Below are 24,584 nucleotides of genomic sequence, written 5' to 3'. Positions count from 1 at the left end.
AGTGATCTGCTGCCCAGAAACAATGGTTCTGTATGAGGAGAAGGGATTGCAATAGCCACCCCTCATCCTCATACTGTGGAGATGATTGATGCATGTAAATGCAGTGCTTCACACCCACTGAGCCGACTTCCTGACAATCTGCTGCTCATTGGAAGGTATTAATCCACCTTTAGGCTCTCTCCATAAGGAGATATAGTATCCCCCGTATACAAATTACAAGGCCTCAGAGACAAGACCAGTAGATTATGCATCATGTTAGGTCACCAGGCTGTTTTATTGCAGTTTTCCACTTCCGTGTAGAAGCCAGCATCTTCATAGGTTTGTGTCTCAGTGTGTCTATCATTTCTCTTTTCTAGTGAAATGCACATTGGAGAATCATAAAGGGACCTGTGAGTGATATTAAGGTGGTGTCCATCTTACGCAATCCATGAGAGCTAAATGCACTTTACTGCAGAGTAGGAGCAATATGATCCTGTACAAAGAAGCCATTGCTTTGGAGTGGATTATCATGTGCAATTATATCTATATTATAAATGCTCAGCATGTGTTATCACCTTTTTATTGATATTTAATCTGTATTTGTGCAATTTTGTACGAGTCTTCTCTGCTTTATTTAGTGGTTACTATTCACCTGGGCGGTTACCTGTAGGAATGTCCTCTATACTTTGCTCAGCATCCATCTCATATGGCTCTGTAACATATATAATGTTCAGATCTTTTCCCGGATCCAAAAGCTGAGAAACAAATATTGTAAAAGTCATCAGATGGTTGGAGAAGTCGTGTGGAATGTTTATATTACCAGGAAAGATCAGTAATTAGAATAATGACCAAAAATAACCAGACAGCAGGAGTTATCTGACCCAAATATCTGCTGGTCTCCTGTATAAATCCAATCTGTTGGTTCCTTATTCCGACCAGCAGTCTCCACAGCCAGAAAATAGTGAGAAGATCCAGACAACATGTAATGTCTATGGTCAGCTGTACTCCTGCCATCTCCACCTTTCTTATAATACAAGAATAAAACATATAATACTGGTGGAAAGGAATGAGTGAATCGATTCTAAATAAATCAAATTTGCCGGAGTTCACTATATCCGGCATAGCCAGATACCACCATGCACTGCCGGATCTGCATTCACTGTAATGGCATCCGGCTGTAATCCGGCATATACAGTTGCAAGAAAAAGTATGTGAACCCTTTGGAATGATATGAATTTCTGCACAAATTGGTAATAATGATCTGATCTTCATCTAAGTCACAACAATAGACAATCACAGTCTGCTTAAACTAATAACACACAAAGAATCAAATGTTACCATGTTTTTATTGAACACACCATGTAAACATTCACAGTGCAGGTGGAAAAAGTATGTGAACCCTTGGATTTAATAACTGGTTGAACCTCCTTTGGCAGCAATAACTTCAACCAAACATTTCCTGTAGTTGCAGATCAGACGTGCACAACAGTCAGGAGTAATTCTTGACCATTCCTCTTTACAGAACTGTTTCAGTTCAGCAATATTCTTGGGATGTCTGGTGTGAATCGCTTTCTTGAGGTCATACCACAGCATCTCAATCGGGTTGAGGTCAGGACTCTGACTGGGCCACTCCAGAAGGTGTATTTTCTTCTGTTTAAGCCATTCTGTTGTTGATTTACTTCTATGCTTTGGGTTGTAGTCCTGTTGCAACACCCATCTTCTGTTGAACTTCAGCTGGTGGACAGATGGCCTTAAGTTCTCCTGCAAAATGTCTTGATAAACTTGGAAATTCATTTTTCCTTCGATGATAGCAATGTGTCCAGGTCCTGACGCAGCAAAGCAGCCCCAAACCATGATGCCCCCACCACCATACTTCCCAGTTGGGATGAGGTTTTGATGTTGGTGTGCCGTGCCTCTTTTTCTCTACACATAGTGTTGTGTGTTTCTTCCAAACAACTCAACTTTGGTTTCATCTGTCCACAGAATATTTTGCCAGTACTGCTGTGGAACATCCAGGTGCTCTTGTTCAAACTTTAAACGTGCAGCAATGTTTTTTTGGACAGCAGTGGCTTCCTCTGTGGTATCCTCCCATGAAATCCATTCTTGTTTAGTGTTATATCGTAGATTCGCTAACAGGGATGTTAGCATATGCCAGAGACTTTTGTAAGTCTTTAGCTGACACTCTAGGATTCTTCTTCACCTCATTGAGCAGTCTGCGCTGTGCTCTTGCAGTCATCTTTACAGGACGGCCACTCCTAGGGAGAGTAGCCGCAGTGCTGAACTTTCTCCATTTATAGACAATTTGTCTTACCGTGAACTGATGAACAGCAAGGCTTTTGGAGATACTTTTATACCCCTTTCCAGCTTTATGCAAGTCAACAATTCTTAATCGTAGGTCTTCTATGAGCTCTTTTGTGCGAGGCATCATTCACATCAGGCAATGCTTCTTATGAAAAGCAAACCCAGAACTGGTGTGTGTTTTTTTATAGGGCAGGGCAGCTGTACCCAACACCTCCAATCTCATATCATTGATTGGACTCCAGTTGGCTGACATCTCACTCCAATTAGCTTTTGGAGATATCATTAGTCTAGGGGTTCACATACTTTTTCCTCTTGCACTGTGAATGTTTACATGGTGTGTTCAATAAAAACATGGTAACATTTAATTATTTGTGTGTTATTAGTTTAAGCAGACTGTGATTGTCTATTGTTGTGACTTAGATAAGATCAGATCACATTTTATGACCAATTTGTGCAGAACACCATATAATTCCAAAGGGTTCACATACTTTTTCTTGCAACTGTATGTCAAAAAACTGCTGGACAAAAAATCTTGCGTGTAGCATTCATTTGTCCGGCCAAAAGCAGTCATGTATGCCAGATACAGCGACCAGATCACAGTGTCGGAGTTCACAATGCAGATGTGAACCTGGCCTTACAGACACAGCAATTAAAAACAAAACAATATAAAGGGATTGGAAATACATATTTAGTTAGGTAGATTGAATTACTCGATAGACAGGTTTTAGCAGTAGGGATAGTACAGGCTGAGTTAGTGTACTGTGACTGGTACAAGGCTGGAACTGTTCACATATTGTATATACAGACTGTGTTGCTCTGCACCTCAATAAAAAAAAAAAAAAAAAAACAGAACTCAGTTTTTATGTGCAGGAGCCAGCCTTCATTTCCAAAAACCTGCTGCAAAGCTTCTACAATCAATACGTATACAATAAGTGTATTTTCCAGAGTCACAGGCATGTATATTTTACTGCAGACTTTGAGCAATTACATCATGTTTTTCCTAAAAACATATTGCAAAGCTTCTAGAGTTATTAAGTGTTGAATACCTGTATTTTATCTTTTGGTCACAGAGATTGTGCCTTTTTTTTGCCAAAAGCCTGTTGCAAAGCTTCTGCAATTAAAATGTGTACAATAAACCATTGCGCTATATGCTCCCTAAAAACCTGCTTCAAAACTCCCAGTTAGGCATCATGCACAGGACCGTTTTTTGGGTCCGCATCCGAGCCACCGTTTTGGCGGCTCGGATGCGGACCCATTCACTTCAATGGGGCCGCAAAAGATGCGGACAGCACTCAGTGTGCTGTCCGCATCCGTGGCTCCGTTCCACAGCCCCGCTAAAAAAATATAACATGTCCTATTCTTGTCCGCGTTTTGCGGAGGAGAACAGGAATTTAGATTGCCGGCGCCCGTTCCATTCTGCAAATTGCGGAAGGCAACATGGGCGGCATCTGTTTTTTTGCGGATCTGCGGTTTGCCCGTGTGCATAAGGCCTTTCAGTGGATATAAAAAGTCCTCCTAAAATGACTAGTTGTTTTCATGTAAAAAAAGAAATAATAAAATCAGACCGAGACAAACTATTTCAGTTTTATTTCCACTTTCACCGTGACCCTTAGGCCTCTTCCGCACGGTGAAATCTTGCCCGTGTGAGTGCAATGCGCAAGGTGAACGCATTGCACCTGCACTGAATCCGGACCTATTCATTTCTATGGGGCTGTACACATGAGCGGTGATTTTCACGCATCACTTGTGCGTTGTGTGAAAATCGCAGCATGCTCCTCTTTGTGCGTTTTTGACGCAAAGCAGACCCCATAGAAGTGAATGGGGCTGCATTAAAATCGCAAGCATCTGCAAGCAAGTGCGGATGCGGTGCGATTTTCACGCACGGTTACTAGGAGACGATCGTGATGGGGACCCGATCATTATTATTTTCCCTTATAACATGGTTATAAGGGAAAATAATAGCATTCTTAATACAGAATGCATAGTACAATAGGGCTGGAGGGGTTAAAAAAATATAAACAATAATTTAACTCTCCTTGATCCAATTGTTCGTGTAGCCGGCATCTCTTCTGTCTTCATCTTTGCTGTGCACAGGAAAACAACCTTTGATGACGTCACTGCGCTCATCACATGGTCCATCACACGATCCATCACCATGGTGATGGATCATGTGACGGACCATGTGATGAGCGCAGTGACATCACCACAGGTCCTTTTCCTCACAGATGAAGACAGAATAGAAGCCGGGCTGCGCGAACAAGTGGATTAAGGAAAGTTAAATTATTGTTTATATTTTTTTTAACCCCTCCAGCCCTCTTGTACTATACATTCTGTATTAAGAATGCTATTATTTTACATTATAACCATGTTATAAGGGAAAATATTACAGTCTACACAACACCTAAATCAAACCCGAACTTCTGTGAAGAAGTTTGGTTTTGGGTACCAAACATGACGATTTTTCTCACGAGCGTGCAAAACGCATTACAATGTTTTGCACTTGCGCGGAAAAATCGCACATTTTCCCGCAACGCACCCACATCTTATCCGGCCCAAAAACATGACGCCCGTGTGAAAGAGGCCTTAATCTGTACAATTCCATCGAAAACCAAATCATTAAAAGGGGGAAATTAAAAATAAGAAAACTAAAATATTGTGGTTTGTGGTTGCATAACAGTCACCATGAGCTGGTCAGCCCTCAAAAATCTATGAAAAGTCAAGAAGAAAATTGGTCCAGGAGGCTGCCAAGAGGCCTACCACAACATTAAAGGAGCTGCAGGAATTTCTGGCAAGTAATGGATGTGTTTTGCACGTGACAACAATCTCTTGTATTTTTCAAGCCCAGCTATCTTTTGCCAAAACCTACATCAAGTCTTCCAAAAGCATGTGGGAGAACGTGGTATGGTCTGATGAGGCCAAGGTTTACCTTTCTGGCCATAATTCCAAAAGGTATGTTTGGCACAAAACCAACACTGCACATCCCCAAAAGAACACCATACCCACAGTGAAGCATGGTGGAGGCAACATTATGCTTTGGAGCAGTGTTTCTGTAGCTGAAGCTGGGGCTTTAGTCAAGGGAAGTATGAACAGTTTCAGATATCAGTAAATTTTGGCACAAAACCTTCAGGCGTTTGGGCCAAAAATCTGAAGATGAATTTAACTTTTCAGCACAACGACCCACAACATTCCTCAACATCAACAAAAGAAGATCAATAGCCCAGCCAGAGCCCAGACCTGAATCCAATTGAAAACCTAGGTGCACTTGAGATGCCCTTGCAATCTGACAGATTAGGAGGCTTTTGCAAGGAAGAGTGGGCAAAGATTGCCAAGTCAAGATGTTAGATGCTGATAGACTTCTACCCAAAAGTACTGAATTCTGTCATAAATTCAAAGGGTACTTCAACAAAGTATTAGTTTAACAGTGTGCATATTTTTGCAACCATATTATTATTTAAGTCCTTTGTTTTTAATTTTCTACCCTAAAAGATTTCAGTTTGTTTTTCAATTGAAATGTACAGATTATAGGCGACAGTAAATGTGGGAAGAGTTCTGAAATTATTATTCTTGGTCCGATTTTTTTTTACATGAAGAAAACATGGCATTTTAACAGGGGTGTGTAGACTTTTTTTTTGTCCACAATGCAGTCACACCACTGCCTCCTCTTCCTTTGTGTTAAGTGCACAATGAGCGGTTTTTACTGTTTACCTAGTCACCAGCAGGGATATTTTGGTCACACAGGTTGTGCAATTGCTCCATTTCCCCCCCCAAAAAACGTCCCCCAAATGAAAGTGTACAATTAGAGAATTTTTCAGCGGCATCGGTAATATATATTGTTTGGCCGCAGTGGTTAGGCAATTAAAAAAATAAAAATAAAATGTTATTACAAAAATTCGATTCAATACAGACTAGTTTAGCTAACCTGACATACTGGTCTATGTTATCGTTGCCATATAGCATAGTAGTGGACTCTGTTGGTGCAGGCTCAAAAGCGGTGTTAGATCTAGGGCTGGCTTAGGTGGTAGGAGTAGTGGTGGCAGAAATTATGTGATTAATGCTGGTGGGGGCTCTGTGTGGTCATTTACTGTCTCCACAGTGTCAGCTGGAAAAAAATAAAACTTCCTGACTCCAATAAGGAAATCAGAATAACTACCTGGATCAACAACCCCTCTCTAGTAACTTTTAAATGGAATTGTCATATATTGTTATATACCTAGATACATAGATTATATTGGACATTGTTCAACTGCGCCTTTTTTCAAAAAACAAAACCAAAAAAAAAAATAAAAGCTGAAAATTGTCATCAGACAACTGCTGAATATTGTTTTGTTGTATTAAAAAATTTAGAAAATTGGGAGTTTAAGATGGGCCTGGATGTATTTCTGGAGGGTAATAATATTACAGGCTATAGCGACTAGAGAGGGGTCATTGATCCAGGGAGTTATTCTGATGCCTGATTGGAGTCAGGAAGGATTTTTTTTTTCCTTCCCCTGGATGAACTTGCATAGTGCACACAGCAGCAGGGAGCCGACTATGGCAGCCAGGGCTTGAGTAGCGCCCGCGAATACACTGCTGGGACTCCGATCAGAAGCTGCCACCCTGGGGCCACTGCCCCAATGATTTATTCATGTGGAGGGGGGGTGCAATTAATATAATACTTAGAAGAGGGGGAGTAGAAGGGAGGGACTGTGGCCACTGCGCCATCAATGAATATAGTTAATATGCCTGAATACAAATGTAGCCTACATGTGCCGGCCATATCCCATACCTGGCCTCTATTACTGCGTGCCGTGATCCGCCGCAATTAACCCATCAAGACCTGAGGGGTTAATTGCGGCGGATCACAGCGGGCAGTAATAGAGGCCAGGTATGGCATATGGCCGGCACATGCAGGCTACATTTGTATTCAGGCATATTAACTATATTCATTGGTGGCGCAGTGGCCACAGTCCCTCCCCTCCTCCTCCGTTCTCATTGAATGTGCAGTGGCCACAGTCCCTCCTCCTCCTACTCTGTTCTTATTGGTGGCGGAGTAGCCACAGTCCCTCCCCTCCTCCTCCTACTCTGTTCTTATTGGTGGTCAGTGGCAGCCGCACACAGTGGGGAGGGAGGGACTCCCTCCTTCTCCACTGTGCCGGCTCAGGAGAACATGGTGCGTGCCGAGAGCGGCGCATGCCATGTTCTACCGCGATATGGCGATATAAACGAAATCTCTATCGTTGGCCAAATTTATATTGTTTATATCGCATATCGTCTATATCACCCACCCCTAGATGAGGTGAGTATGTATTTCTTTTTATGCCATTTCAGGGAAAATTGATGAGTTACCACAAAGGACAAGGAAATTCAGCTTCGCTTCAAATTTTTCCTGAAATTCAGATTGAAGTCCACTTTAGATACTTCGATTCACTCAACCCTACTCAAGAGTCTGACCTTCTTAGATCTCTGGTTGCGCTACTGCTACAAGCAGAAACTGCAGCACTAACAACAGGCAATTCAGTTTGCTGAAGAGGATGGAACAGTTTTTTCAAGTGCCTAGCAAACTGATAAGCACTGCCTGATCAACAAGATTCAGTCGTATCTGGACTGTACCCTTTCTCCAGAACATATCCTGTTTCCTGAACCCATGGACTTCTCGGGAGACAAATTGGAACTGGCTGGAAGTGGCCCAGGTTTCTATCGGTGTACTGTCTTATCCACCTTCCAGTGTACTGCATGCCCTGTGATGTCATCACTGTGAAAATGAATCAGGCATACATCCGTGAGGATTTCTACACACCTTTGGCTTATTTCAATGAACAGATATGCCAGTGCTGACCGTGGCTTTTTATCCCCGTCCAATGATCCCAAAGCCACTGTCTGCCTGTCTATTATGTTACAAACTGTATTGCTGCTGACGCTCACTCTATTGCCACTACTACAACCCCTACACAGCCTCAGATCTCATGTTTGTCAAGTTTCATACCGTACTGGTGCTATTCCCCAAAAAGAAGGAAGACACTTTGGATGCTTGTTCAGAACAAGCCACTGCTTTTTCCTGATACTACCATGTGTATAAACACAGACAAGCATCTTGTCTGGAAAAGTTTTTGGATTTTTCTTTACTTTAAAAATCATAACAAAACGGACAATGCAATGTGTTATTAGGCTGTTTGTTAATACTATCAATCATTTACCCTTATCCATATATATATCACTGTCACATTAGGAATACTGTCTTTGCATTAAAAAGAAAGGGAAAAGAGAAGATTTTAAAAAAATTATAAAAAGACGACAGAAAAAAAAGAGAGTCCTCAAAGACTTCAGAGTGCCTTACACAACTTTTCAGGGCAATCTGAGCATTTTGGTTTGGGTCAAATTTATTTGTGCCTGACTCTAATCTTCCGAAATCAGTTTCAATAAATTCACTCATCTCTACAAGACTGACCACAAGATCTTCTAAAGATCATAGAGTAAATATCACGAGACCTTATCTCTATCTCTTACCTGATCATCCTGTGGGACATTGTGAGGTTCTTCTAAACCATCTTGTGGAAGAATAGGACTAGGACATTTCTCCATTGTTCTTCTCTCTTCTTTAACTGTAGGAAACACATCCAGTGACTGAATTCATTCCTTACATACAAATATTGAGAGGACGTGTGTATTTAGTCATGTCTATTACCTGGTGGTGTGAGGGGCCGGTGATCCTCCATCATGATGTCCTTGTACAGATCTTTGTGTCTTTCTAAATACTCCCACTCCTCCATGGAGAAATAGATGGTGACATCCTGACACCTTATAGGAACCTGACAACACAATGATACAGTCACCACCCAGATCCCTTCATAGCATTCCTGTATAATGTCCCAGCAGTGTCACCTCTCCAGTCAGCAGCTCAATCATCTTGTTGGTGAGTTCTAGGATCTTCTCCCTATTGATTTCCTCATGTATCAGATGAGGTGGAGGCCTTATGATTGGGCTCAGGGTTCTTCCCCATTCTTCAGACACAGGGTCCTGACCGCGCTCACTAGAGGTCTTCTTCACTACTGTGTAGTCCTGGTTATGGAGAGACACAGTAATAAATATCATTCCATACATCTCCAGAGTCCCTCACCTCTCCAGTCATGTCCATCTGTTAGTAACATAGATAAGATGATGTAATGTGACATCATCAGAATCTCTCACCTCTCCAGTAAGCCGGAGGAGGATCTCTAGGGTGAGATTTATTATACTCTCTGCCATCTTGTCCCTGTCCCTATCCATCCTTGGTGTCAAACAGGAGAAGGGATCTTATATAGAAGAGCGGATCCTATATTGTAGGAATTGAATGGAGAGAAGAGGAGACGATGTAAAAATCATTAAAAAAAAATCCCATGTAAAATACAATTACTGGAAATAAAAAGATACATTTGTGAGGTATTAACCTACCCTTTGAAGACCAGACCTTAAAGGATAACGGTCATATTTTTTTTTTATTTGCTAGTTTATTAGTCTCTCAATGATTGTCAAAAAGATCTATAAATTCCGTATAATAACATCTTTCATTAATGTCCTCTGTCCCTTTCCACTGGTCCCTTAAAAGACAGTTGCTAGGGCTTGTCTGTCTCCGGCTCAGAAGACAGATAGACGGAGGGGCGGTCCTTCACATTGCATGCCTGCATTAGGCTTCAGAGTAATCCAATCTGATTGGCTGGCAGGGAGCTGCTGGCTACAGCAAGTGTGTATGTGAAGTGAGGGAAAGCAGTTTTGGCCTCAGAGAACTGGCAGAGGAGCCATCTTGAGAGGTCCTCATATTGTAAATGTTTAAACAACAGTAACTAAGGGAAAAACTCAAGGAAAACAGTGGTATGTGAAGAAACTAAAGATTGCCTTATGCATAATGCTGCTGCAGCAGTAACATATGCTAACATTGATTTTTTTTTATGAAAACATGACGGTTACATTTTAAGGACCAAGCATTTTTGACACATTAAAAAAAGGTCATAACTTTTTCATTTTTTGAGGGTTGCATATTTCCATTTGAGGTACATATAGTACTCTGCAGTCTATGGAAGATGTCCTTAAACTACAAGCTGATTTGATTGTTTGGGCATCCACTTGGCAAATGAGGTTAAATGGAAAGTTCTGTATCTGGGTAATAATAATCTATGTTCATCATATGTCCTCGGGGGAGTAACACTGGAGAATCACTTGCAGAGTGGGATTTGGGTGCACTTGTAGATCATGGATTAAATAACAGCACAATATCTAGCAGCTGCTTCTAAGGCTAACAAAATACTGTCATGTATTAAAATAATTTCAATAAAAAGTAAAGTCTCTGTACAGGATATTTGTCCCCTCAAGCGCTGCAAATCCTAGGACAATGTGGGTAAAAAAGTCCGCTAAATCCAATGATAAGAAAAGGGATTGCGCTGCAGGAGAAGATTCTTTTCTGTATCTTTTTCTTTCTGTTATATTCGCAATATTCTTCGGTTAAAAGGACCACATACAATCGGTAACTCTCAACAATGGCATGGAAACCTGAAATGTAGTAACAAGATGCACTATGGTGTCGTATGCTCTGAACACCTATCGCACCGGGTGAGTGCTATATACTCACAAGACTCCACTTGCAGGACGCATAGATAGAATCCTCGAATTTTTCTTCAATAGGAGAGCTCTAATCGTGGAGCAGGCTGGAGCCAGGAGCAATCAATCCACCTTCAGCAGATCTTTGTCCAAACCGCGATCCCACCAGCAGAGCACCACTTCAGGAAGACACCACCCGACTCAACCTTCCAAAGATCCCATATTTAATAAGATTCAGCCCTTAGCAACCAGTCTGTATTAAAATAAGTATGGACTTAGGAGAGGGATGTAATACTACCACTTTACAAAGTGTTGGTGCGGTCTCATCTGGAATACGCAGTTCAGTTCTGGGCAGCAGTTCATAGAAAGGACGCCCTGGAGCTGGAAAAAGTACAGAGGAGAGCGACCAAAATAATAAAGGGCATTTATGAGGATAGATTAAGAGAATTTAGTGTATTTAGTCTTGAGAAGAGGCATCTAAGGGGGAAAGGGGGGGGGGGAAATAACAGGTTTTTTTTTACATAACATGTAACCTTTATTCTATGGGTTGGTATGATTAAGGTAATACTATATGCATATAGGTATTTTTTTCAACTTTTACTACTTTTGCGTAACAAAAATAATTTGTTTCTATGTCACCATATTCTGAGAGCTATAACTTTTCTATTTTTTTAATAGACAGAGCTGTATGAGGGCTTCTTTTTTGCAGAAAGAGTTGACATTTTCATTGGTACCATTTTAAGGCACGTGCAACTTTTTTTTTTATCTATCTCTCTTTCTCTTTCTATATATTGCATTGTATTAGGTCCGTTGGGAATACTATTAGCCACTGGCATGAGTACATGGCAAACCTGGGGACCATTGTTAAGCCCCTTCTACCATAGAAACACTTTATGGTCAAATTGCAGGTGGATGAATATGGACAATGGAGAAAGAGTGGGAGTCGTCTCCTTTGGTCTCACTGCTTACACCATGGCATGAAAGAGGTTAAATGCCAAGAACAAATTTATCTCTGATCCTGGGCACTGCAGCAGGAGCCGCTGTGTAATGCAGCCTTGATCCTGCTGCTGATTGTGAAGGCACAGTAATAGTGGCCACACAAACAGAGTTGAGTAATAGTACGGCACTGGACTCTGAGGACTCCTGACAGCGGTGTACTGCTCCAGCACTGGTCGTTAAGGGGTTAGTGTAGATATTTTTCTTTTGGATTATAACATGAGTTGAAAAGCTTGTCAAGGCAGCTCCTCCATGTTTAAGGTCAAAGCATTGCCACAATTTGACATGACCGCTATAGCCAATCACAGGTCATGGTGATGCCAGTATGAACAGCATGTGACTGTAGACAATCATGGGCCATAATGATCAATGGACCATGGCACTGGGGTAATTGGGGATTTTTTTAATTTTTATTTTTTGTTTTATATATGGCATATTCTTTAAATATGCAAACAGACAAACAATTAATGAAATCAATTCTCTATTTTGTATCGGTTGTTTTGATATATTGTGCAGTTTCAAGTGGAAGGGGCGATATTATTATTTTCGGCACATTATTTGTCTCCCAAGAGGTCATTGACACATTTTTGGGTATTTTGCTGTTTTTCCACTGTAACTCTAGTTACAGGGAAAAACAGACCCCTGTAGGGGTATTTTACAAATGCAGAGCTCACCAGGGTTTGCTAAGACCCAGCAGCTATGATCGGCTGAAGTCACCGTGCAATAATGCTATATTATGTTATAATTAGAGATGAGCGAACTTCTGTTTTAAGTTCGGCGTCTAAAGTTCGGGGGCGGGTTAGCGGAGAATCCCGATCTGGAACCGGATATGGATTCCGACTTCCGTTGTGGTCCGTGGTAGCGGAATCAATAATGGCCGATTATTGATTCCGCTACCACGGACCACAACGGAAGTCGGAATCCATATCCGGTTCCAGATCGGGATTCTCCGCTAACCCGCCCCCGAACTTTAGACGCCGAACTTAAAACAGAAGTTCGCTCATCTCTAGTTATAATCACTGACACTAAGCCAGAGATGCTCAACCTGCGGCCCTCCAGCTTTTGAAAAACTACAACTCCCAGCATGCCCGGACAACCTACAGCTATCAGCAGAGCATAATGGGATTTGTAGTTTAACAACAGCTGGAGGGCCACAGGTTGAGCATCTCTGCACTAAGCAAAGGAAAAGACCGAAGCTGCAATAAAGAGCCGGTGACCCAACCTGCTGGTGCTAGATTTCAAGAGCTTTAAATTTTGTGCCGTGCAATATGCCACATTAAGAGCTCATGCACACAAACGTATTTTCGTTCTGTTTCCGTTATTTTTGTGGACCGTGTGCGGAACCATTCACTTCAATAGGTTGGCAAAAACAACGGAAGGTACACCGTGTGCATTCCGTTTCCGTATTTCCGTTCCGCAAAAAAGTAGTGCATGTCTTATTATTGTTCTCAAATCACGGTCCGAGGCCCCATTCAAGTCAATGGGTCCGCAAAAAATACGGAACGCACATGGAACTCATCCGTATGTCATCCTTATTTCATCCGTATTTTGCAGATCCATACTCTAGAAATGCTATGCCCTGCCCATATTGCTCAAGTGTTTGCTGATTAATAAGTTACTGTTTCCGTTTCCAATCCGCAAAAAACGGATCGCATACAGAAACCATATAGATATGTTTTGTGGAATAACGGAATGGAAGAGGACTTAAATCAGAGAAAAAAAAAACCTCAGATATGGAACAACGGATCCGTAAAAAACAACAATGGTCACGTGCATGAGCCCTAAAGCCCATTACCAAGCATCATTTATGTACAGCCCTTGGTCGTTATTAGGTTAACGTTTTATTCTATTTGCCTGAGCTATTGATTTATGCAAAGTTAGTGACCTGACCATTTAAATGTTAGCCAGCCAATAACAGAAGGGATGATTTATCAGAGTTGCACAAAGGGATGATTACTGGCTTTTGGGTCCCGGGTGGCGGTATTTCTGAAACTGCAGTGTTAACTGCTCTCGTGCTGCTGTGGTGAAAGTGTATGGTGACTGGACAAATGGCAGCATTGTGAAAAAGAGAAGTGGAAACTGCGAACACCACGTGCCATTGATGTGAGAAGTGAATGTCGGTTACGAAGGTGCGCAAGGGCGGACCGACCGCCTACAGTGGAGCAGCTCAACAAAATGAACCAGGGGGTACCAGACATGTGTCTAAGGCCTCATGCACACGACCGTATGTATTTTGCGGGCCCGCAAAAAATACGGATGAAGTCCATGTGCATTCCGTATTTTGCGGAACAGAACAGCCGGCCCCTGATAGAACATGCGGACAATAATAGGACATGTTCTATTTTTTTGAGGAACTGAAATACGGACATACAGAAATGGAATGCACACAGAATAACTTCCGTTTTTTTTTGTGGACCCATTGAAATTACTGGTTCTGTACACGGTTTGCAAAAACAAAACAAAACAAACGGACACAGAAACAAAATACGTTGGTGTGCACGAGGCCTTATACAACAGTTCAGTGAACCCTACTGTGTAGGAGGCTCTGAAGCCGACAGATGGCCGCTGCATATCTGCTAACAAAGTTGCATTGGCAAAAAAGGCTTATATTTTCTTGGTAGTATCCGACTTGGACCTCCGCTGATTGGAAGAGGGTTCCCTTCCCCGAGTCACATTTTGTGCTTCATCGAAACGCTGGACGTCGGCGTGTCAGGAGAGAAACATCAGAAAACAAACACCCTACAACCATTGCTGAAAGAATATGGAAGGCACTCTCCACTAATTTGGACATGAATCCATCCTTGCTAATCATGTACACCCATACATGCCGATTGTTTTCTCTGAGGGGGATGGAATTTTCCAGCAAGACAATGCGACATGTCACACGGCTAGATATGTCTCACATTGGTTAGAAGGGCATGACCAAGACTTCCAAGTACTAGCCTAATTCCCCAGACTTGAACCCAATTGAGCATCTGTGGGAAATCCTCGATTGTCATGGCACTCTATGGATCCTCTCCACGCCCCCTCCAGAAGCTCTGGGGTGCACTGCAGTCAGCGTGGCTCCAGATACCTACGACAATCTACCGGGACCTTATTGACTTACTCCCAGCCCGTCTAGCTGCTGTCCATGCTGCAGACAGTGGTTACCCTGAATGTAAGCTGGTGGTCAGAATAATGGGACTCCACTCTGTAATGAGGACATCTTCATTTTCCACTACAGCTCGATCGGGGCTTCTGTTCTGATTGACAGATGAGTCTTCAGAGTATACACTTCCAGAAGAGAACCACAGTCAGTGCCCTCTCCCAAGGCTCTTTAACTCTTTACTGTCTGTTTATCTGCTAAATATTCCCTTCTCTGACTTTGAGGTGGATGAAACCAGTCATTCTTAGGTAACTGTTTAATGCAGTGACATGTGAGGAGCACAGACAGGAACTCACCCATGTTATACAATCAAACATTATGTGAGTTCGGGACTTTGTCCATATGTGTTATATATGGACTCTGAGCTTTTCCCAGAATCAGCATACTGTATATCACCTAGATAGAGGATAGAGCATAGGTTCCTAATTATTGGGGGCCCCACTGCTTGGACCCCTACCAATCACGAGTCCGTAAAGCCTGTAATTCACCATTCCTCTGCACTGGATGAACGCTGTGAGAAGGAGCTTGTAATTAGTGGCAGTTAATTCCTGTGCCTTTCCACTGCAAGTCTATGGGACTGACTGTGAGAGCCAAGTACAGCACGCAGCTTATTCTATCGCCCCCATAGACAGAGTGAGACGGTGCATGCTGCTCAACAAACACAACATTCATTCTCCTCCTCAGTGCAGTTGTGAGAAGAAAGGCCGACATCGGAGGAGACACAAAACAGGGACAACAGGTGAAAACAACACAAACAAGAGCAGACGCCTCCACAAAAAGTGTCACACCCGGCACTCATCTCAATAAGAAGCGTTAAAAAAAATCCCTGTAATCATAAAAACTCCAAAAATAAGAAAATGTACAGGCTGAACTGAATGGACGAATGTCTAAACTAAACTGTTACATGTTGTAAAAAAAGAAATCCACAAAAAAAGGTCTAGTAAAAGAGTAATAAAATGTATCAAATTATATTTAAACCAAAATGGTTCTAGTAAAAAGCACAAGTCATTACACAGTCACATAACGGAAATATATAAAAGTTCTGACTTGTGTTTTCAAGTTCGCCGTACAAGGTTCGGGTTATCTGAGAATTCTGTTATTTTGCTACCACGGACCACGTACGCCGAACTTGAAACACAAGATTACTCAACATTAGAAATGGCATAAAAACTTCTCTATGGTGCAAAAATAGTAAAAAAGATCCCCCCCCCCCTACACATTTGGTATCGCCGTAATCGTACCGACTCATAGAACAAAAGTAACAGGTGTACTATTCTTCACTGTGAACTGCGGAAATATGAAACGTAAGGAATAAAGATGGGATTGCTATTTAAGTTATTTGTGGCCCAAAATGGAACCGTCCTTCAAAAAAACAGCCTCATAAGGCTGCTGTACAAGAGGATTAGACAAAGTTATGGGTCTTAGAAATTGATGGAAAAAAAATTTAGTCCTTAAAACATCAGTCTTTAAGAGGTTAATGACTCCCCTGCCCCAGTAATCCTGACAGACAATGGCGGTGACTGTACACATACCTGCACCTGCACCGCTGGACACTACATGGATGGGTGAGACTAATGGGCTAAAGGACCTTTCATGATGTCATGACCATGTGATTATGTGTGGGAGGAGTCAAACTTCAAGTGGTGCTGGAGGGGGTAAAGGACCTGTGATGATGCCATGACCATGTGATCATGTGTGGGAGGAGTCAAACTTCAAGTGGTGCTGGAGGAGGTAAAGGACCTGTGATTATGTCATGGCCATGTGACCATGTGTGGGAGGTGTCATGCTCCAGTGTATGCTGCTGGAGGAGGTAAAGGACCTGTGGTGATGTCATGATCATGTGACCATGTGTGGGAGGAGTCAGGCTCCAGTCTGTGCTGCTGGAGGAGGTAAAGGACCTGTGGTGATGTCACGGCCATGTGTGGGAGGAGTCAAGGATCACATGACAATGTGGTGCTTAGTGTAATAGGATGCAATTACAATGTGTATGTAGCAGAGCTGTCTCTGTGTGATTTGTTATATACACCTGTAGCAAAGCAAAAAATGCGGATAGACCAAAACCACGTCGTGTGCATGAGGCCTCATACTGGAAAGTGATATTCAGTCGTATACTGCGACAGATCCATTCACTTAAATGGGGCAAATGGAGTCTAAAGGGTTTGTATTTGGACTTCAGCTGCTTTCCATTCAGTTTTGGTCTTTCTTGTCAGACAGAACAGAGCGGTAGACGCTGTGTATGAATATTAACATGCAAACAGTGGAGCATAAATGATAGATGTGGGGGCACTCAGCTATCTCTGGCTGTATATATTAATCACAATATGTTTAAGGCCTCTTTCACACTTGCGTTGTCCGGATCTGGCGTCCTGGCAGCCATGGTAACCATTCAGAAAAAGCTAAACGTCGGATCCGGCAATGCACCGAAACGACGTTTAGCTTAAGGCCGGATCCGGATCAATTCCTTTCAATGGGCATTAATTCCGGATCCGTAGATGCGGCAAGTGTTCAGGATTTTTGGCCGGAGCAAAAAGCGCAGCATGCTGCAGTATTTTCTCCGGCCAAAAAACGTTCCGTTCCGGAACTGAAGACATCCTGATGCATCCTGAACGGATTTCTCTCCATTCAGAATGCATGGGGATAAAACTGATCAGGATTCTTCCGGCATAGAGCCCCGACGACGGAACTCTATGCCGGAAGACAAGAACGCAGGTGTGAAAGAGCCCTAAGTCGTTTAATAGAACAATATAAATGTATTTGCTAGAATGCTGAATAAAAAGCGTCACGCGCATGTCGTCAATAGGTACAATTGTAGTTGTAAAAATGCTGTAAAAATGTAATTTATTAAACCTATTTCTTTGAATGTAAACCTTAAAATAGAAAACAAACAAAAAGATAATAAAAAATAAAATATAAGAAATAGAATAAAAAATGTATTATTAATTTGTAAAAAGAGTCAATTCCTAAAATATCCCCTTCATTGTTCCATCTGTTAATGTCTTTTCACTTGTGTCCAGTAGGTGGCGCTGTTGCTTTAGAATTAGAACGCTATGCAGCGATCGGGATGGAATGACATCTAATTGCCATTTAATGCCCAATGGAGACAATTGCAGGACATTCTCCATAGGCATTGGCAGGTCCTGAAGAAGGTCTTCTCTGAGAGATCATTAGTTACCTGGAAAAGAGCCAGAAACCTGAGAGATATAGTGACCAGGAGCCACTATGTGGAATTTTTGGGGACAAAGGCCCACAGTGGGGATTCTTTCCCTTTTGGGGACTGCACCGCATGTAAATACATGACAAGAGCAGAGGAATTCACCAATACAAACAGGGAGAAGGAGTACAAAATTGGGCACCACATCTCCTGTAGAACAGAGGCGGTGGTTTACTATGCTGAGTGCCCTTGTGGCCTGATTTATATTGGAATGACCACAAGGGCGCTCAGGACGAGAGTTTTGGAGCACATCCGTGATATCAAAGCGGCGGCCGAGATCACCGAGTGCGACAAACTCAGGAAATTAAAACCAGTGGCAAAACATTTCAGGGAGGCTCATAACTGCAATCCTAGAGGCATCTCGTTTAAAGGGATAGACCACGTACGACTGGGAATAAGGGGGGGGGGGGGGGGGGCAACATAAAACGTTGTCTCCTCCAAAAGGAAACAAAGTGGATGGTCCTGCTCAATACTGTGACTCCTCATGGACTGAATGAGGCCTTGAGTTTAGAATCCTTTATTTAGCTTAGTAGATTTACAGAATTTCTCAGTGATTTTAACAGTTTTTTTTATTTATCTAGTTTTTGTGCGTCCATACCTAACGGCGACTGGAGAGCTGTGAGGAGAAGGGTGACCTTTTCACATGTCGCGAATATGGTGATGGAAACTAAACAGAATGGGAATATGAAGACAGACCATCATCCATACATCGGAATGGATGTCTATATATAGGACCGGCACTGACTGTATCTATGATCACTGTGTATTGCTGGCTTAGTGATATGAGGTGATGATATTTAGGTCCGACTGTATTAGTCATTTCTCTGGATAACTATTTGTGCCACTTTATTGTGGGGTATTATATATGGTTATTGTTTTTTGTCACTTTCAAGCACGTAGCACTTTAGATACGGTGGCGGTATACCTGACTGTGCTGGGTCAATTTCCCGTTGCCCATGCGCACTCGGTTATATCACCAACAATTATGGATTATGGCAAGTGAGATATTATTAGGAATAATTGCCCATATTTGTTATAGGTTTTTGGTCTAAAATATATACCCTTCACGATATCCATGCATTTTGGAATCCTGTGGGGTATCCATTATTCATCACATGTGCACTTCTATTCTCAGATGTAATTAGGTATCTTTAATATGCATTGGGAGTATATTGTTATCAGATGTTCACGGTATGATCATTATTTCTGCAATCAAGTGTACACTTTAATTATGCAGAATACTTAGCTACAGTGGCGTAACTACCGGGGAAGCAGCTGCTTTGGCGCCCCGGCAGCGTGTGTGACAGTTTATTTTCAAGTTATGGTGTTCAGGGCCCCTTCACAGCAGCCGCCGCTAATGTTATCTAATCTTACTGTCTGCTAAAGTCTCCTGATGTGTCTGGGATTCGAACCCACAACCTCCATGTATCAGTGGCAAAGCATTTACCCTCACAGCTATAAAGGCTGCATTACAACTGATTGAAAAAATATGAGACTTCTACTGTTATAGCTGGCTAAGTGTACATCTATACACATGACAACTGCCCCAACACACCCAGCACTGCTATATCTCTATATGACAGCTGTCCTAGCACACTCAGCTCTGCTATATCTCTATATATGATAGCTGCCCCAGCACACCCAGCTCTACTACATCTATACACATGACAGCTGCCGAAACACAGCCAGCTCTGCTACATCTATACACATGACAGCTGCCCCCAACACACCCAGCACTGCTATATCTCTATATGACAGCTGTCCCAGCACACTCAGCTCTGCTATATCTCTATATATGACAGCTGCCCCAGCAAACCCAGCTCTACTACATCTATACACATGACAGCTGCCCAAACACACCCAGCTCTGCTACATCTATACACATGACAGCTGCACCAGCACACTCAGCTCTACTATATCTCTATATATGACAGCTGCCCCAGCAAACCCAGCTCTACTACATCCGTACATCCGTTCCGGAACTGAAGACATCCTGATGCATCCTGAACGGATTTCACTCCATTCAGAATGCATTAGGATAATCCTGATCAGGATTCTTCCGGCATAGAGCCCCGACGACGGAACTCTATGCCGGAAGACAATAACACAGGTGTGAAAGAGCCCTTAGAGATATATAGATGTAGCAGAGCTGGGTGTGCTGGAGCAGCTATCATATATAGAGATATAGCAGAGCTGAGTGTGCTGGGACAGCTGTCATATAGAGATATAGCAGTGCTGGGTGTGTTTGGGCAGCTGTCATGTGTATACATGTAGCAGAGCTGGGTTTGCTGGGGCAGCTGTCATATATAGAGATATAGCAGAGCTGAGTGTGCTGGGACAGCTGCCATATAGAGATATATCTGCTATATCTGAGATACTGCTATATCTGTATATGACAGCTGTCTCAGCACACTCAGCCCTGATACTGGCACATGGGGGGGGGGGAGGGAGAGAGGCACTTGATACTGGCACTTTTTTTGTGGGGGGGGGGGGGGAGATGGCACTATGATACTGGGACATGGGGGGGGGGAGGCACCTGGAGGGGGGAGGGGGGGTTGGCACCTGATACTGGCACATGGGGGGGGAGAGGCACCTGATACTGGCACATGGGGAGGGGGGAGGGAGAGAGGCACTTGATACTGGCACTTTTTTTGTGGGTGGGGGGGAGATGGCACTATGATACTGGGACATGGGGGGGAGGAGAGAGGCACTTGATACTGGCATGTGGGGGGGGGTTGGCACTATGATACTGGCACATGGGGGGAGAGGCACTTGATACTGGCACTTTTTGGGGGGGGAGATGGCACTATGATAATGGGACATGGGGGGGAAGAGAGAGGCACTTGATACTGGCACATGGGGGGGTTTGGCACTATGATACTGGCACATGGGGGGTGGGAAGGAGAGAGGCACTTGATACTGGCACATGGGGGGGAGATGGCACTATGATACTGGGACATGTGGGGGGGGAAGAGGCACTTGATACTGGCACATGATGGGGGGCATCTATGGGGACACTTACTGGCACATTATTGGGGGGCATTATGGGGGACACTAGGCCGGCAGCCTATCAGAGGCCGGACACTGAGGGGCATCTACTGGGGCACTATATATGGGGCATTTTATACTGGTACATTATGGGGGGCACTAGCAGGAAGGGGGTGGAGAGGAGCACTATGGGGGAATTTACTGGGGGCACTATATAGGGGTATTTTATACTGGCACATTATGGGGGCACTATGGGGACATTAGCTCAACTGGGGGCATTACAAGGGGGTATTTTTGCACTGTCACATTATAAGGAGAATTATTACTACTGGGGGGGGGGGCATTATTGTGGGCTTTATTACTCCCCCATGGTATGACCCCCTAGTAGCAGCACCGGCCTCTCCCTGCTCTGCTATCCCTCTGCCCCTTCTCCAAATACTTATTATGAAATCTTTCTCATTAGGATAAAACACAACATCAGCTCCGCCGAGCCCCCGGCCAAAGTGTGGAAGTGGCGTCCGAGATCCCCAAGGGCCAAGTAACTGTAAGTTTTCATATGAAATATGTTTATGTTATACACATATAGCCTACACTGTGCCACACAATATACAGTATACCGCTACACTGTGCCACACAATATACAGTATACCGCTACACTGTGCCACACAATATACAGTATACCTCTACACTGTGCCACACAATATACAGTATACCTCTACACTGTGCCCCACAATATACAGTATACCTCTACACTGTGCCACACAATATACAGTATACCGCTACACTGTGCCACACAATATACAGTATACCTCTACACTGTGCCCCACAATATACAGTATACCTCTACACTGTGCCCCACAATATACAGTATACCTCTACACTGTGCACACAATATACAGTATACCTCTACACTGTGCCCACAATATACAGTATACCTCTACACTGTGCCCCACAATATACAGTATACCTCTACACTGTGCCACACAATATACAGTATACCTCTACACTGTGCCACACAATATACAGTATACTTCTACACTGTGCCCCACAATATACAGTATACCTCTACACTGTGCCCCACAATATACAGTATACCTCTACACTGTGCCACACAATATACAGTATACCGCTACACTGTGCCACACAATATACAGTATACAGCTACACTGTGCCACACAATATACAGTATACCGCTACACTGTGCCACACAATATACAGTATACAGCTACACTGTGCCCCACAATATACAGTATACCTCTACACTGTGCCACACAATATACAGTATACCTCTACACTGTGCCCCACAATATACAGTATACCTCTACACTGTGCCACACAATATACAGTATACCGCTACAACTGTGCCACACAATATACAGTATACCTCTACACTGTGCCACACAATATACAGTATACCTCTACACTGTGCCCCACAATATACAGTATACCTCTACACTGGGCCACACAATATACAGTATACCTCTACACTGTGCCCCACAATATACAGTATACCTCTACACTGTGCCCCACAATATACAGTATACCTCTACACTGTGCCACACAATATACAGTATACCTCTACACTGTGCCACACAATATACAGATACCTCTACACTGTGCCCCACAATATACAGTATACCTCTACACTGTGCCCCACAATATACAGTATACCTCTACACTGTGCCCACAATATACAGTATACCTCTACACTGTGCCCCACAATATACAGTATACCTCTACACTGTGCCACACAATATACAGTATACTCTACACTGTGCCCCACAATATACAGTATACCTCTACACTGTGCCCCACAATATACAGTATACCTCTACACTGTGCCCCACAATATACAGTATACCTCTACACTGTGCCACACAATATACAGTATACCTCTACACTGTGCCCCACAATATACAGTATACCTCTACACTGTGCCCCACAATATACAGTATACCTCTACACTGTGCCCCACAATATACAGTATACCGCTACACTGTGCCCACACATATACAGTATACCGCTACACTGTGCCCCACAATATACAGTATACCGCTACACTGTGCCCCACAATATACAGTATACCTCTACACTGTGCCCCACAATATACAGTATACCTCTACACTGTGCCACACAATATACAGTATACCTCTACACTGTGCCACACAATATACAGTATACCTCTACACTGTGCCACACAATATACAGTATACCTCTACACTGTGCCACACAATGTACAGTATACCGCTACACTGTGCCACACAATATACAGTATACCTCTACACTGTGCCACACAATATACAGTATACCGCTACACTGTGCCACACAATGTACAGTATACCTCTACACTGTGCCACACAATATACAGTATACCTCTACACTGTGCCACACAATATACAGTATACCTCTACACTGTGCCACACAATATACAGTATACCGCTACACTGTGCCCCACAATATACAGTATACCGCTACACTGTGCCACACAATATACAGTATACCGCTACACTGTGCCCCACAATATACAGTATAACTCTACACTGTGCCACACAATATACAGTATACCTCTACACTGTGCCCCACAATATACAGTTTACCTCTACACTGTGCCACACAATATACAGTATACCTCTACACTGTGCCACACAATGTACAGTATACCTCTACACTGTGCCACACAATATACAGTATACCTCTACACTGTGCCCCACAATATACAGTATACCTCTACACTGTGCCACACAATATACAGTTTACCTCTACACTGTGCCCCACAATATACAGTATACCGCTACACTGTGCCACACAATATACAGTATACCGCTACACTGCGCCAAAGGAGTGGGGTTTACACAGGAGGAGGGAGGTGCGAAGCGCGCTGAGGGGGGCCCTTACAAATATTTGCTGTGGGGCCCAGTCACTTCTAGTTACGCCCCTGCTTAGCTATACATATTGGGCCAGACTTATCATTACTCTGACAGCTCACTCCACTTTCACATATGGCTAAAGTCAGTTTTAGCCAAGTCAGATTTATGATCGGCCCTTTAAGACTGTAATAAATGTGGTTTGACGGTAGCAGTTTATCCGTCAGTAAGCAGCTTTACAAAAGTCGCACATCTTTATGAAAAAGTCACATGTTCTATTAAAAAGTCTCATAAGATAAGCATGGTCCTCACTGGAGTGAAATTGCGACTTTTCTGCGACTTTTAAAATAGTCCCAATAGTAAATCTGTCTAGAGATTCATTTACATAAGAAAACACGCCCACTTTCAGAAAACTGGCGAGCATAGCGCAGAGCAGAAAAAAGTCGAAAATTTGTGCGCAGTTTTAGCGTTTGCGCATTTTTTTGGGGACTTTTTCACTCCATTATTCTGACCTGAGCTAATGATAAATCTGGCCCTATGCTGCACATGCACT

The 24,584-nt window shown here is 43.0% G+C and overlaps 2 protein-coding genes across 2 annotated transcripts in view; one reads left to right on the top strand and one right to left on the bottom strand.

Moving 5' to 3' along the window:
* Nucleotides 1-24,584, top strand: part of LOC122939925 (zinc finger protein 501-like) — a 551,407-nt gene that overhangs the window by 248,856 nt on the left and 277,967 nt on the right. The window lies entirely within an intron of this gene.
* Nucleotides 1-24,584, bottom strand: part of LOC122941936 (zinc finger protein 436-like) — a 60,144-nt gene that overhangs the window by 4,019 nt on the left and 31,541 nt on the right. The window contains exons 8-10 of the mRNA XM_044299433.1: nt 8,942-8,996; nt 8,764-8,858; nt 632-734 (exon numbers count right to left, since the gene is read on the bottom strand). Coding sequence (XP_044155368.1) covers nt 632-734; nt 8,764-8,858; nt 8,942-8,996 — 253 coding nt within the window. The remainder of the gene's footprint in view (nt 1-631; nt 735-8,763; nt 8,859-8,941; nt 8,997-24,584) is intronic.

This window comes from Bufo gargarizans, chromosome 6 (genome assembly GCF_014858855.1).
Source record: "Bufo gargarizans isolate SCDJY-AF-19 chromosome 6, ASM1485885v1, whole genome shotgun sequence".
Lineage (NCBI taxonomy): Eukaryota > Metazoa > Chordata > Amphibia > Anura > Bufonidae > Bufo > Bufo gargarizans.
The sequence above is the reverse complement of the archived record's forward strand: the minus strand, read 5'-3'. Positions and strand labels throughout refer to the sequence as shown.